Here is a 13,081-nt window from a genome sequence, read left to right as displayed (position 1 = left end):
TGCATGCCACCATGCCCAGCTACTTTTTGTATTTTAGTAGAGATGGGGTTTCACCATGTTGGCCAGGCTGGTCTTGAACTCCTGACCCTGTGATCCACCTGCCTCGGCCTCCCAAAGTGCTAGGATTACAGGCATGAGCCACCATGCCCGACCACATACAAATAAATCTAACCAAAGTGAAAGACCCGTACACTGAAAACTACCAAACACTGCTGAGAGAAATTAAGCTCTAAATAGATGGAAAGACATACTGTGATAATGTGTAAGATTTAACATTGTCAAGACCTCAGTACTACCCAAAGCAATCTACATATTCAGCACAATCCTTAATCAAAATTCCAACAACCTTTTCTGCAGAAATGAAAAAACCTGAAATTCACAAGAATTACAAGAGGGCCCCAAAATAATCTTGAAAAACAACAAAGGACTCACACTTCCTGACTTCGAAATTTATAAATCTACAGCAATTAAAATAGTATGTTATGACATAAGGACAAACATACAGACCAATGAAACAGAATACAGAGTACAGAAAAAAACCCACATACATGGTCCACTAATTTTCAACAAGTCTACCAAGACCATTCAATTGGGAAAGGACAGTCTTTCTTTTTGTTTTTGTTTTTTAAACAAATGTACTGGGAAAACTGGATATCCATATGCAAAAGAATGAAGTTGGATTACTACCTTAACCACATATAAAAATTAACTCAGCTGGGCGCGGTGGCTCACGCCTGTAATCCCAGCACTTTGGGAGGCTGAGGCGGGCAGATCACGAGGTCAGGAGATGGAGACCATCCTGGCTAATACGGTGAAACCCCGTCTCTACTAAAAATGCAAAAAATTAGCCAGGCGTGGCGGCGGGCACCTGTAGTCCCAGCTACTTGGGAAGCTGAGGCAGGAGAATGGCGGGAACCCGGGAGGCAGAGCTTGCAGTGAGCCAAGATCGCGCCACTGCACTCTAGCCTGGGCAACTGAGCAAGACTCTGTCTCAAAAAAAAAAAAAAAAATTAACTCAAAACAGATCAAAGACCTAAACTTGGGAATTAAAACTATAAAAACTTTAGTTTATTTTTTAAATTCTTTTCAACTTTAGAAATAAGTCTTTGCAATGTTGCCCAGGCTGGGGTGCAGTGGCTATTAGAGGTGCAATCACAGCGTACAGCACACTACACCCCTGAACTCCTGGGCTCAAGCAATCCTCCTGCCTCAGCCTCCTGAGCAGCTGGGACTACTGGTGCTTGCCACCATGCCCAGCCCAAGTATTTCTTTTTTTTTTTTTCGGTGTAAGTAACCCATACCAAGTATTTCTTAACGTTGCAAAGATATTCCTACTACTCTGATGCAGGAAAAATGTTAAAATCATCAAACATAAAAGGTGAGATGCATATGAAACCTCAGAAAGCAATAATATCCTGCATTGCCGTATTTCTAGATGCAAGACTTATGGACAAATAAGTGATTATTAGAAGCAGCTAATACATGCAAATATACTAGAAATTAAAATCACTTAATGATTCAGTCAGCACCACTCCTTCCCCCCATCCCCCAGCCCACTAGTGGCCTAATAAGACTAAGGAGAAATGATTGTTTTCTGGTCATTAATATTACTTTATTGTCTACTACTCCTTTACATACAATGTCTGGCATTCAATTGAAAAAAATTAAGAAACATGCAAAGAAGCAAGATAATGTGGAACTCATTGTTATAAGGAAGGCTTCAAGAAAACAGTCACACAAACAGAATGTAAGAATCATCCGGTAGGGATTTTAAAATATCCATGAAAAAAGTATGTTAAAGCATCTAGTGCAAAATGCAGATCACATATACAAAAAAGGAATTTCGGTAGAGAGAGTAGAGAGTATATGTGTATGGCTGTGGATGTATATGTAAGTGCTAGAAATTAAAAAAAAATCAAAAAATGAGTAAAAAGAGTTTTTTTACTCGCTTATTAAAAAAAATAGAAAGAAAGAAGAAATTTTTTTTTTTTTTTTTTTTTTTTTTGAGATGGAGTTTCGCTCTTGCTGCCCAGGCTAGAATGCAATGGCATGATCTCAGCTCACTGCAACCTCTGCCTCTTGGGTTCAAAGGATTCTCCTGCCTCAGCCTCCCAAGTAGCTGGGATTATAGGGGCACACCACCACACCCAGCTAATTTTTCTATTTTTAGTAGAGGCAGGGTTTCATCACGTTGGCCAGGCTGGTCTTGAACTCCTGACCTCAAGTGATCCACTCACCTCAGCCTCCCAAAGTGCTGGGATTGTAGGTGTGAGTTACCACCCCAGGCCAAGAACTCTTTCAAAGGACTTATCAGCAGATTAGCATAATAAATAATCAGTGAAGTTGAAGTTAGCTTAACAGAAATTATTCACATTATACTATAAAGGGCTGGGAGGAGAAAGAGTGTGTGGAAAGAGTCATGTGAAACCTAAGAGATGACATGAAATGGTTTAATACTTAATATACATGTAACTGGAGTACCAGAAGAGAAAGAATTAGAGAAAATGATAGAGAAATAATGTGAAGAGATAATAGCAAAGCATTTCTGAATTGATGATATAGATCTACCCAAACCCCAAGACATTAGCAAACCCCAACCAAGACAAATACAAAGGAAACCACATTTAAGACACCTCACAGTCAAACTGCTAAATAAAAAAGGTGAAGGCAGAGTGGGGAGAAAGGGGAGTAACTGCTTAATGGGTATGAGGTTTTATTCTGGGTTGATGAAATGTTTTGGACCTACACAGTGGTGGTAGATGTACAATACTGTGAAAGTACTGAATGCCACTGATTTATTTAAAATGATTACTTTTGTTATATGCAATTCGCCTCAATAAAAAACTAAGGGGAAAAGACATAAATATATAATTCTCAAAATTAAAAAAAATGTTAACATGACCCTTTAACATATGAAGACAGTTTCACTCATAAGAGAAATGCAAATTAAGACTATGTAAATATACAATTTCCCACCCATCAGGCTGGCAAAAGGTCAAAAGCTTAAAACTACAGTATTTGTTAGGGCTGTGCATAAACAGGCATTTTCACACATTGCCAGTAAACAGAAAAAACAGTACAACCCTTATAGAAGAATATAGTAATGACTATGGCAGGCAGTCCCTGTAGTGGTGCTCCCATGCTCCCTACCTCCTGGTCCCCATGTCTTGCTTCTTCTAACCAACAGAATATAGCAAAGGTGATGAGATGTCCCTCCTATGATTGTCATTATTATTATTATTATTGAGACAGGGTCTTGCTCTGTTGCCCAGGCTAGAATGCAGTCATGTTATCACTGCAACTTTGAACTCCTGGGCTCAAATGATCCCCTCGCCTGGTGTCTGCCTCCAGAGTAGCTAGGACTATACAGATGCATGCCACCTCACCTGGATAATTTTTAAATTTTTAGTAGACATGAGGTCTCACTATGTTGCCCAAGTTGGTCTTGAATTCCTGGCCTCAAGTGATTCTACCATCTTGGTCTCTCAAAGTACTGGGATTATAGACATGAGCCTTGACACCCAGCTCTATGACTGTTCAACACTGTAAGACGGTTGACAGCTTGCTTGATATAGACACCCTCCTTGCTGGCTTGATGAAGTGGTCCTTTTGGGAAAGACAAGGAACTATGGGTCGCCTCTAGGAGATGAGGCAGACTTCCAACTGATGAACAGAGAGCAGCTAAGACCCTCAGTCCTACAGTCACAATGAAAACAATTCTGCCTCAGTACTACAACTGCAGTTAAACAAAATGAAACATGAGTGACAGATTCTTCCCCAGTCAAGTCTCCAGGTGAAAACACAGCCCAGCAGACATCTGGATCGCTGCCTTGTAAGCTCCTACCCAGAAGAACCAGTTAAGCCAAGCCTAGACTCCTGACCTACAGAAACTGAAATCAATGTGTTATGCAGCAATCCCACTTCTAAGAATTTAAATTAAAGATACACTCTCCGGCACACATACCCGATGAAAGGAACTATCTAAGGATTTTTCTGCTAGCAAATGCGAGCTTCAAGGTCTTAATGCCAAATACTATATATCCTTGACCATTTGAGATGTGACTGAGTATCACTTATATCTGAGCTCTGAGTGTGCATTAATATGCTGGGTCAGTTAAGAGCCCAGGCACCGAAGGTCTTCAAGTTTTTTTTTTTTTTTTTTCTTTGAGACAGCCCTTGCTCTATTGACCAGGCTGGAGTTCAGTGGCGTGATCTTGGCTCACTGCAACCTCTGCCTCCTGGGTTCAAACAATTCTCCTGCCTCAAACTCCCGACTAGCTAGGATTACAGGTGTGCACCACCATGCCCAGCTAATTTTTGTATTTTTAGTAGAGATAGGGTTTCTCCATGTTAGCCAGGCTGGTCCTGAACTCTTGACCTCAAGTGATACATCCGGCTCAGTCTAAGTGCTGGTATTATAGGTGTGAGCCACCACGCCTGGCCAGGTCTTCAAGTTTTAAGAGTTTTTTTAAAAATTAGAGCTGCATTTTTCTTCAGAATGATCCATGCCCAAATACAGAACCATGTTGACAATGGGTTACAGAGTTTGCATGGGAAAGTTCAAGTTGTTACACTGTGTTTTTAAAAAATCTTATCTACATGTATTGTTAAATCAGAGACCATGAGATCTACTTATCAGAACCAGGAAGATAAATTCTTCAGAGCTATTTCAACCGATACTTCTTTTCCTCAAAACTTGGTGGACTGATGGGGAAAAGGCCCCACCATTTTTTGTCTTTGATATTAGCTCCGATTCTCATAACTACATATAGGCCCTATAATTGCAGCAGAAAAAAATGCATGATGGAAATTTTCCATAACCCACGCACTGAGACCTGAAAAATCATCCTTACTGGGTATAATTTATTATGATGCAATTAAGTGCCAACTGATATTTCTCACCATGGACTGGTCAGGAACTGCTGCAAAGAAAAATAAACAGATCCTTCGGCATTATTTATATTCTAAAATTTGGTAAGGGGAAATCAGAATAAATTAGTTCTGAAATTATATTATGGATTTTTTAAAAGATTATCAAATAATTTTTAAATAATTAAAGTTATACCTCCAGTAATATAAAAATACATATGCATAAAGTTATTAATTTTAACATTATGTATAATTGCTAGATACTGCCAACTACCTAAATAGCCTAATGTAGGAGAAAATTGGTTGATAAACTATGATACATCCAAATAACAGAGTAATCTTCAGCTGGGGGAAAAAAGATGACTGAAGAGCTCTATGAACTGATAGTATAGCTATTTCCAGAAGACACTAAGTGAAAAAAGCAAGGCACAGAATAAATGTATGGTACACTATCTTTTGTGGATGACCAAAGGGGGTAATTATAAAGAAAAACAAAAAAGTCAGGCATAGTAGTTTATGCCTGTAATCCCAACATTTTGGGAGGCAGAGGCAGGAGGATCACTTGAGGCCAGGAGTTCAAGACCAGCCTGTTCAACATAGCAAGACCCCTGTCTCTACAAAAAATATTTAAAAATTAGCTGGGAGGCTGAGGTGGGAGGAGTACTTGAGCCCAGGAGTTTAAGGCTAGAGTGAGCTATGATAACAACACTGTACTACAGCCTGGATGACAGAGCAACACTTTGTGTCAAAAAAAAAAAGAGAGAGAGAGAGAGAGAGGAAAAAAAACACATCTACTTACTTTCTTTAAAAAAAAAAAAGAATAAAAGGATGAATAAACAAGATGCCAATGATACTGATTATCCAAATGGGGTCTAGAATAAAGGGAAGGGATAAAACACTAGGGGGCTGGGGATTGAAGGGAGAGCTAATTTGGGTAAATTGCAATGAATAGATTCACTATACCACCTTGTCTAAGGGAAAAATAACTATTAGCAAATCCCGAACTCCTTTTAGTAGGTTTCTTTTTCACAGAGGTATGAATGAAGCAATTCTGAAACCATTCTGTGTGTATTGTAGACAACTGGGCGAATAAGTAAATGTACTGATGTTGTTGGAAGCAAAGTGAGAAGAGGGAAAACCAAGGATAATCCTATAGAGTTGGGATTGGAATTAAGAGTTATCAGTATGAACCACAGTAAATTATGAAACTTGAATGTAGACTGTAAATTACATAACAGTATTCAGGGTTAAATTTCCTCAATGGTTTCAGACATACACAGAGGAAGGGAGGGAAGAAGGAAGAGGAAACAATAAAAGCAAATGTGGCAAAATGTTAAAAACTGGTGAATTCAGGTAAAAAGTGTAAGTGAATTCAGGAGGTCTCCATATAATTCATGCAACTTATCTGTAATTTTAAAGTTATTTCAAAATAGTTAAAATAGCCAGACATAGTGGTAGGTGTCTGCAATCCCAGCTACTCGGGAGGCTAAGGCACGAGACTCACTTGAGCTCAGGAAGCGGAGGTTGCAGTGAGCAGCGCCACTGCACCCCAGCCTGGGGAATAGAGTGAAAAATAAAAATAATAAATAAATAAATAATAACCAATAAAATAAAATGTCCCAACAAAAAACAGAGAGAAGAGACACATATGTATTGAAATTTCTGAAAGCATATACTCAAACGTAAAGTTGTCAATCAATAAGGAGGCGAAGGAGAGGAGGAAAAGGAGCCGCTCTAAAATATCTTTAAATAAGACTGAATTCCATCCAGTAGCTTTCGTTAAATATATACCCCTAAATCAGGGGTTCCTAATCTGGGACTGAGGTTAGGTGGATTAAATTCTATCCATCAAGAGGTCTGTGGATAGAATTCACTGAGTCTCTGAAGAGAATGGGAAAAAATTACATTTTAATTTCAGAAACTGATTTTTTTTTTCTTCAATTACAGATGCAGGCAACAAACAACAGTTTTAGCAATACCTCTGACTTTATCAGGAAGAGAAATCACATATATTTTCACTTCACATTAGCTGAGGTTCTCAAAACAGTATATATCCCTTTCAGCATTTTCATAATACAGTAATTACACTTGCAGTTAAACTGTATTTAAAGTGATATATGATTTTTAAAAAATGCATCACAAATTTACTTTTTAAATATTTTGATAACTGTATTTCAAAATCACTGTTTTCTTTGTAATCCTATGCACTTAAATTTATTCACTTAAAATTGTTATTCTGGACCAGGTGCGGTAGCTCACACCTGTAATCCCAGCACTTTGGGAGGAAGATGCAGGCGGATCACTTGAGGTCAGGAGTTCGAAACCAGCCTGGCCAACATGGTGAGACCCTGTCTCTACCAAAAACACAAAAATTAGCCAGGTGTGGTGGTACAAGCCTGCAGTCCCAGCTACTTGGGAGTCTGAGGCATGAGAATCACTTGAACCCAGGAGGCAAGAGGTTGCAGTGAACTAAGACCACACCACTGCACTCCAGCCAAGGCAAGAGAGTGAGACTGTCTCAAAAAAAGAAAAAAAAAAAAAATTATTCTGAAAAGCAGACCATGGGCTTCAGACTGACCAATGGTTCCAGGGCACAAAAAAGTTAAGAATCTCTGCTTGCTCAGAGGTACAGGTCCCTCACTTGTTTACAACTATGCCACAATGAAGGGAATTAAAAGTTTACGGGTTTTTTGCTTCATCATAAAGCAAATTATAAAAAGATACACATCATTGATAATTTTCCATCTAACCTTATTATTTAATTTCTAAGTAATTTCCCCTAAGCACCAGCACAAAAATTATTCAAAATAATAACTGTAACCTCACACAGAGTATCCAATAACAAATGTAACACTTACACACGTAAAACATACAGGCACACAGCAACTATAACAATGAAGCAAGACTGTGAAACATTTTATCAAGAAACTCAAGTGTTTATACACTTTAAAAACTTCGTTAAAAACAAGGTACTATTTACCATCTCTCTTTTGGAAAATTTTTTAAAATTTCTTTAATGATTGGCTGGTAACAGGCATCCCTTTCTGCTTTCCCAGTTTCACTCCAGTCTCTCACAAACTGTTTCAATGTGGATTTTAACTTATCCATGTCAAATGTAGATGCTGGCATAATCTTTCCATTCCCCTGTTTAAAAAACAGACATCAATTAGCTTCTAAGAGAGTAATCCACTTTTATTATGGTTAAATAGACATGCTACTAAGGGGCTATATAGGTGGTTTAGTGGATAAATCACTAGCCTCTCACCTCAACCGGGGTTCAAGTGCAGCTTGAGATCCTAAATGAAAAGAGTTTGGTGGTCTCACTGCTACCCTCAAAAGATTAAGGTCCATTAATCATAAAACCACCATATAATTAAGCAGTCTTTACTCAGGAGAGGACCAAACTGAGCTGCTATGGAGACTGAACATCCTCTCTAAGAGAGGGAAGAAAGTCCCTCCAGGTCATTGATGGGGCAGCATGGAGAGGCTCACACTGGAGTGGCCCAACTGTATCCATCCTGTGGATACAAAAAGAGGACTTCAGTTTCTATGTACTGCCAGTCCCTTGAGATTTATAAGTGAAAATAATTTCTTACAATAAAAGATGAACAGCAATAGATACAAGACACTGAAAAAATATGAGTTAAACAAGGGAAGTTAATTTCTAGCTAGTAAAGTTGCTTTTAAAAATTTAAGTCACTAACTTTATATCCCAAAACAGAACATTATGTCAAAATGCATCAAAATCCCAACAATTACATTAGTACTTAAAAAAGGAAAACCAGCAAACAGATCCAGTCTCTGGCATACTGTTCTATGAAGCCTAATCAAATGACTGAACATTTAAGTTAAAACTTTCTGAGTAGAGCAAATAGCCTGTGCCAGATTATAAAAATGAAATCCAGAAAGATTAAAAGACCTCAAAATACAGAGGTTGACCCTAAAATAAACACAAATAGAACAAACTTTCACATACATCTTCTCCATATTCTTTATTTTCAAACATATGTATGCAATCATTCACAATGGTCAGTAGTATTTCTTGATTATGATCAATGCATTTCCGGATCTTGTCCAAGTGAAGAAGAAACTGAGGAAGTAGTTTCTGTTGGTTAGCTGGAAGTGATCGAAATTGTCTTTCTGTTCGGTTCACTCGCTCATGCATACTGGTGCTAAAACATAAAAGGTGTTTTTTAAATTTGCAAAAGAATTCTCACCAGAGGCCAATCTTATTTTAAGGTTGTCTTTCTGTACAATTATGTCCTTCTTATGCTGGATACTGTCCTATCATTTACAATCTCTTGGCTTTTAAAAAGGCATTAACTTAGAAAGTTGTATATGTTTTTACTTTATTACAAATCCTTCTCTAAGCAAGCAAAATACAAATGGTTTATCACTAGTAAAAGTAAACATATGCACCAATTAGAAGGAGGAAAAGAAGATTGATGTACAATTAATTTATTTTTGTGTATTAAACTTAAAAATTTCAGCAAAACCAGCTTAATGCTTTAGATTTTTCCATCTTTAAGTAGCAAAATAAATACTGCTGTGAAATTATAATACACACAAAATGTCCTGAAATTAACTAAAAGCAAACCAAGTTGAATTTTTTAAAATATCACAGAAGATCTTATATACTACAAATTACCAAGCAAATAAAAATTGAAATTCTATAGTGTTTTACTTAACATCCACAATTTGCATTCCAAAAATGACCCCAAAGGTCACTTTGGGGACTACTTATTCATAAAACCAGAAAACAGAACATCATTTTTACTTATATTTACTTACTACTATTATTTTTGAGAGGGAGTTTCGCTCTTGTCACCCAGGCTGGAATGCAGTGGCACAGTCTCAGCTGACTGCAACCTCTGCCTCCCAGGTTCAAGTCATCCTCCCACCTCAGCCTCCCAAGTAGCTGGGACTACAGACATGCGCTACCACATTCAGCTAATATTTTTGTATTTTTTTGTAGAGATGGGTTTCACCATGTTGCCCAGGCTGGTCTCAAACTCCTGGGCTCAAGCAATCTGCCTGCCCTGGCTGCCCAGAGTGCTGCGATCACAGACTTGAGCCACCACACCTGGCCATAAGAACATCATTTTTTAAAGTTAAATATATACTCATAGTATATTATTTTTACATTGACAAGATGGCCAAAATTTAAAAGCCTGACTGTATCAAATTTTGGTGAACACAGAGTATAATTAGGACATTTATACACTAATGGTAAGTGCATACATTAGTGCAACCACTGTGCCAAATTTAGAGTATTACCTAGTACAACTTAGCATAGTACTTGCCTTACGACGTAGTAATTATACTCCTAGAAACTCTTGCAAATGGGCCCCATGAAACATGAACAATTTTTGTCACAGTACTGTCAGAAGTAACAAACAGGCCGGGCACAGTGGCTCATTCCCGTAATCCCTTGGCACTTTGGGAGGCCAAGGTGGGCAGATCACTTAAGGTCAGAAGTTCAAGACCAGTCTAGCTAGCCAACATGGTGAAAGCCCATCTCTACTAAAATACAAAAATTAGCTGGGCATGGTGGCGCCCACCAGTAATCCCAGCTACTTGGAAGGATGAGGCAGGAGAATCGCTTGAACCCAGGAGGCAGAGGTCGCAGTAAGCCAAGATCGCACCACTGCATTCCAGCCTGGGCGACAGAGGAAGACTCCATCTCAAAAAAAAAAAAAAAAAGTAACAAAATATCTGGAAACAACCCAAAGGTCTATCATCAGAAATTATCGTATAGTTACTGTAGAATGAAAAAATTACAGTATATACAGTGGAATGCAGCAAAATGAGTAAATTACAGTTCATACAATAATATGTAAAGACTAAACACTGATCTTTTTTTTTTTCTCTCTCTTCTCCAAGTTTCTCACTAAGAGACATGGGGCATCATGCCTTACAAATTATAAAATCTCGTTAGACAGGTTTTTTATTAATCCTATATAATATGGCTTACTTTCCAACCTGATTCTGGTATGGCATCTTATGACAAATAGCAGACTCAGAAAGAAATCAGAATATTTTACCCTAAAATATATTTCTTTGACATTTTGAAATGGCTGCCACAGGGCCAACAGATTTCAATGGCCCCACAAAGCCATGTTTCCTAGGGGAAACGTGCATCTGTGGAGAATCTCCATGAATGCAACCAGGCCTTCCCTTTCTAGGCCTTTCCTGGATCCAGGAGAGATTAACTGAGAGCCTGACAACATTAAAGTCTAAAAAGTAACATTTAGTATCTCTTCCCTCTGAAGGCTGCTACCTAGAAGGCTTCATTTAACTTAACAAGAACCTTGGCCTCCACAAGTCCCTTAACTCAGGCATTCCTTTCTACTTACCATAGCTTACCTCTATCAACCAAGCACCAACTGAAGAATCCTTAAAACCCACCTATGACTTGTAACCCCCTCTTTAAGACGTCCTGCCTTTTGTGTGAGATCAATATATACCTTCCATGTAATCCTGTTATCTCTAAAATGTATAAAACCAAGCTGTAACCTGACCACCTGGAGCGTACTTTGTCAGGGTCCTTTGAGATCGTGTAACCACAGGCTGTGGTCACTATCATATTGGCCCAGAACAAACCTCCAAATATATTTTGGCAGAAACTGGCTACTCCCATCACCATCTGGATAAAACTCAAGAACACATACATTTGTTGAAAAAAATTGCAGGAAAACACATAATGTACAATTGCATTTCATAGAAAACTAAGTATTATTATTCAGGGACTGGGCATATGTGGAAAAACTACAAAGTAAAGAAGTAAAAATTCAGGTTAATGATTCTGAGGGTGAAAGAGACAGGATAATGTTTTTTAAAAACCAGGTGATTGATGAGTGTTCACTGTATCATTCCTTACATTTTATATCTATATATATGTGTGTATGTTTAAATGTTCTTTGGTATTAATTCAATATTAAATAAAAATGGAAGTATTTTTCATTTTCTATTTTCTTTTTTTGTATTTTTGTTGTTTTTTTTTGAGATGGAGTCTTGCTCATCACCCAGGCTGGAGTGCAGTGGCGTGATCTCAGCTCACTGCAAGCTCCGCCTCCCGGGTTCACGCCATTCTCCTGTCTCAGCCTCCCGAGTAGCGGGGACTACAGGCGCCTGCCAACGCGCCTGGCTAATTTTTTGTATTTTTAGCAGAGACGGGGTTTCACCGTCTTAGCCAGGATGGTCTCGATCTCCTGACCTTGTGATCCGCCCGCCTCGGCCTCCCAAAGTGCTGGGATTACAGGCGTGAGCCACCGCGCCCGGCCTCTATTTTCTTTTTTTTTTTGAGATGGAGTCTTGTCTTGCCCAGGCTGCGGTGCAGTGGCACGATCTCAGCTCACTACAACCTCCCCCTCCCAGGTTCAAGCGACTCTCCTGTCTCAGCCTCCCGAGTAGCGGGGACTACAGGCTGCCAACGCGCCTGGCTAATTTTTTGTATTTTTAGCAGAGATGGGGTTTCACCATCTTAGCCAGAATGGTCTCGATCTCCTGACCCTGTGATCCGCCCGCCTCGGCCTCCCAAAGTGCTGGGATTACAGGCGTGAGCCACCGCGCCCAGCCTCTATTTTCTTTTTTTTTTTGAGATGGAGTCTTGTCTTGCCCAGGCTGCGGTGCAGTGGCACGATCTCAGCTCGCTGCAACCTCCCCCTCCCAGGTTCAAGCGACTCTCCTGCCTCAGTCTCCCAAGTAGCTGGGACTACAGGCGTGTGCCACCACGCTCGGCTAATTTTTGTATTTTTAGTAGAGTCAGGGTTTCACCATACTATCCAGGATGGTCTTGATGTCTTTACCTCATGATCCACCCGCCTCTGCCTCCCAAAGTGTTGGGATTATAGGCCTGAGCCACTGTGCCCGGCCTTCATTTTCATTTTCAATTTCAAAACCTTTGTCGTTTGGTTTCTTAAATCTTTATTCATCCAAACAATTTTCTTATTTTTACCCTCTGCCAAATTATTCCAACTGCCAAACAGTAATGAACTTCAGAAGAAGCTCCTGACGAACAAGCAAAAACCTGGCTGGTCGCGTTTTTACAAGCTTGTGTGTGGTGGCTTGGTGTGGGGGGCCCTTAGGGATAAGGTGAAGAGATCAAGTTGGCAGAAGCTCGACTGACATCCCCCTCTGGGGAGAGTATAATAATGAGCTTTGAAGTCAGAAAGATCAGGGATGAAATCCAGGTTATAACACCTATTTGCCA

The 13,081-nt window shown here is 39.2% G+C and overlaps 1 protein-coding gene across 3 annotated transcripts in view; it reads right to left on the bottom strand.

The window, feature by feature from the left end:
- The window catches only part of CARNMT1 (carnosine N-methyltransferase 1), a 47,744-nt gene that overhangs the window by 27,261 nt on the left and 7,402 nt on the right, over positions 1–13,081 (bottom strand). For all 3 annotated transcript variants that reach the window (XM_033237085.1, XM_033237086.1, XM_033237087.1), the window contains exons 2-3: positions 8,846–9,041; positions 7,850–8,013 (exon numbers count right to left, since the gene is read on the bottom strand). In XM_033237085.1, coding sequence (XP_033092976.1) covers positions 7,850–8,013; positions 8,846–9,041 — 360 coding nt within the window. The remainder of the gene's footprint in view (positions 1–7,849; positions 8,014–8,845; positions 9,042–13,081) is intronic.

This window comes from Trachypithecus francoisi, unplaced genomic scaffold, assembly GCF_009764315.1.
Source record: "Trachypithecus francoisi isolate TF-2019V2 unplaced genomic scaffold, Tfra_2.0 Lachesis_group16, whole genome shotgun sequence".
NCBI classification, from domain to species: Eukaryota; Metazoa; Chordata; class Mammalia; order Primates; family Cercopithecidae; genus Trachypithecus; species Trachypithecus francoisi.
Note: the sequence above shows the minus strand (reverse complement) of the source record. Positions and strands in the feature narration are given on the sequence as shown.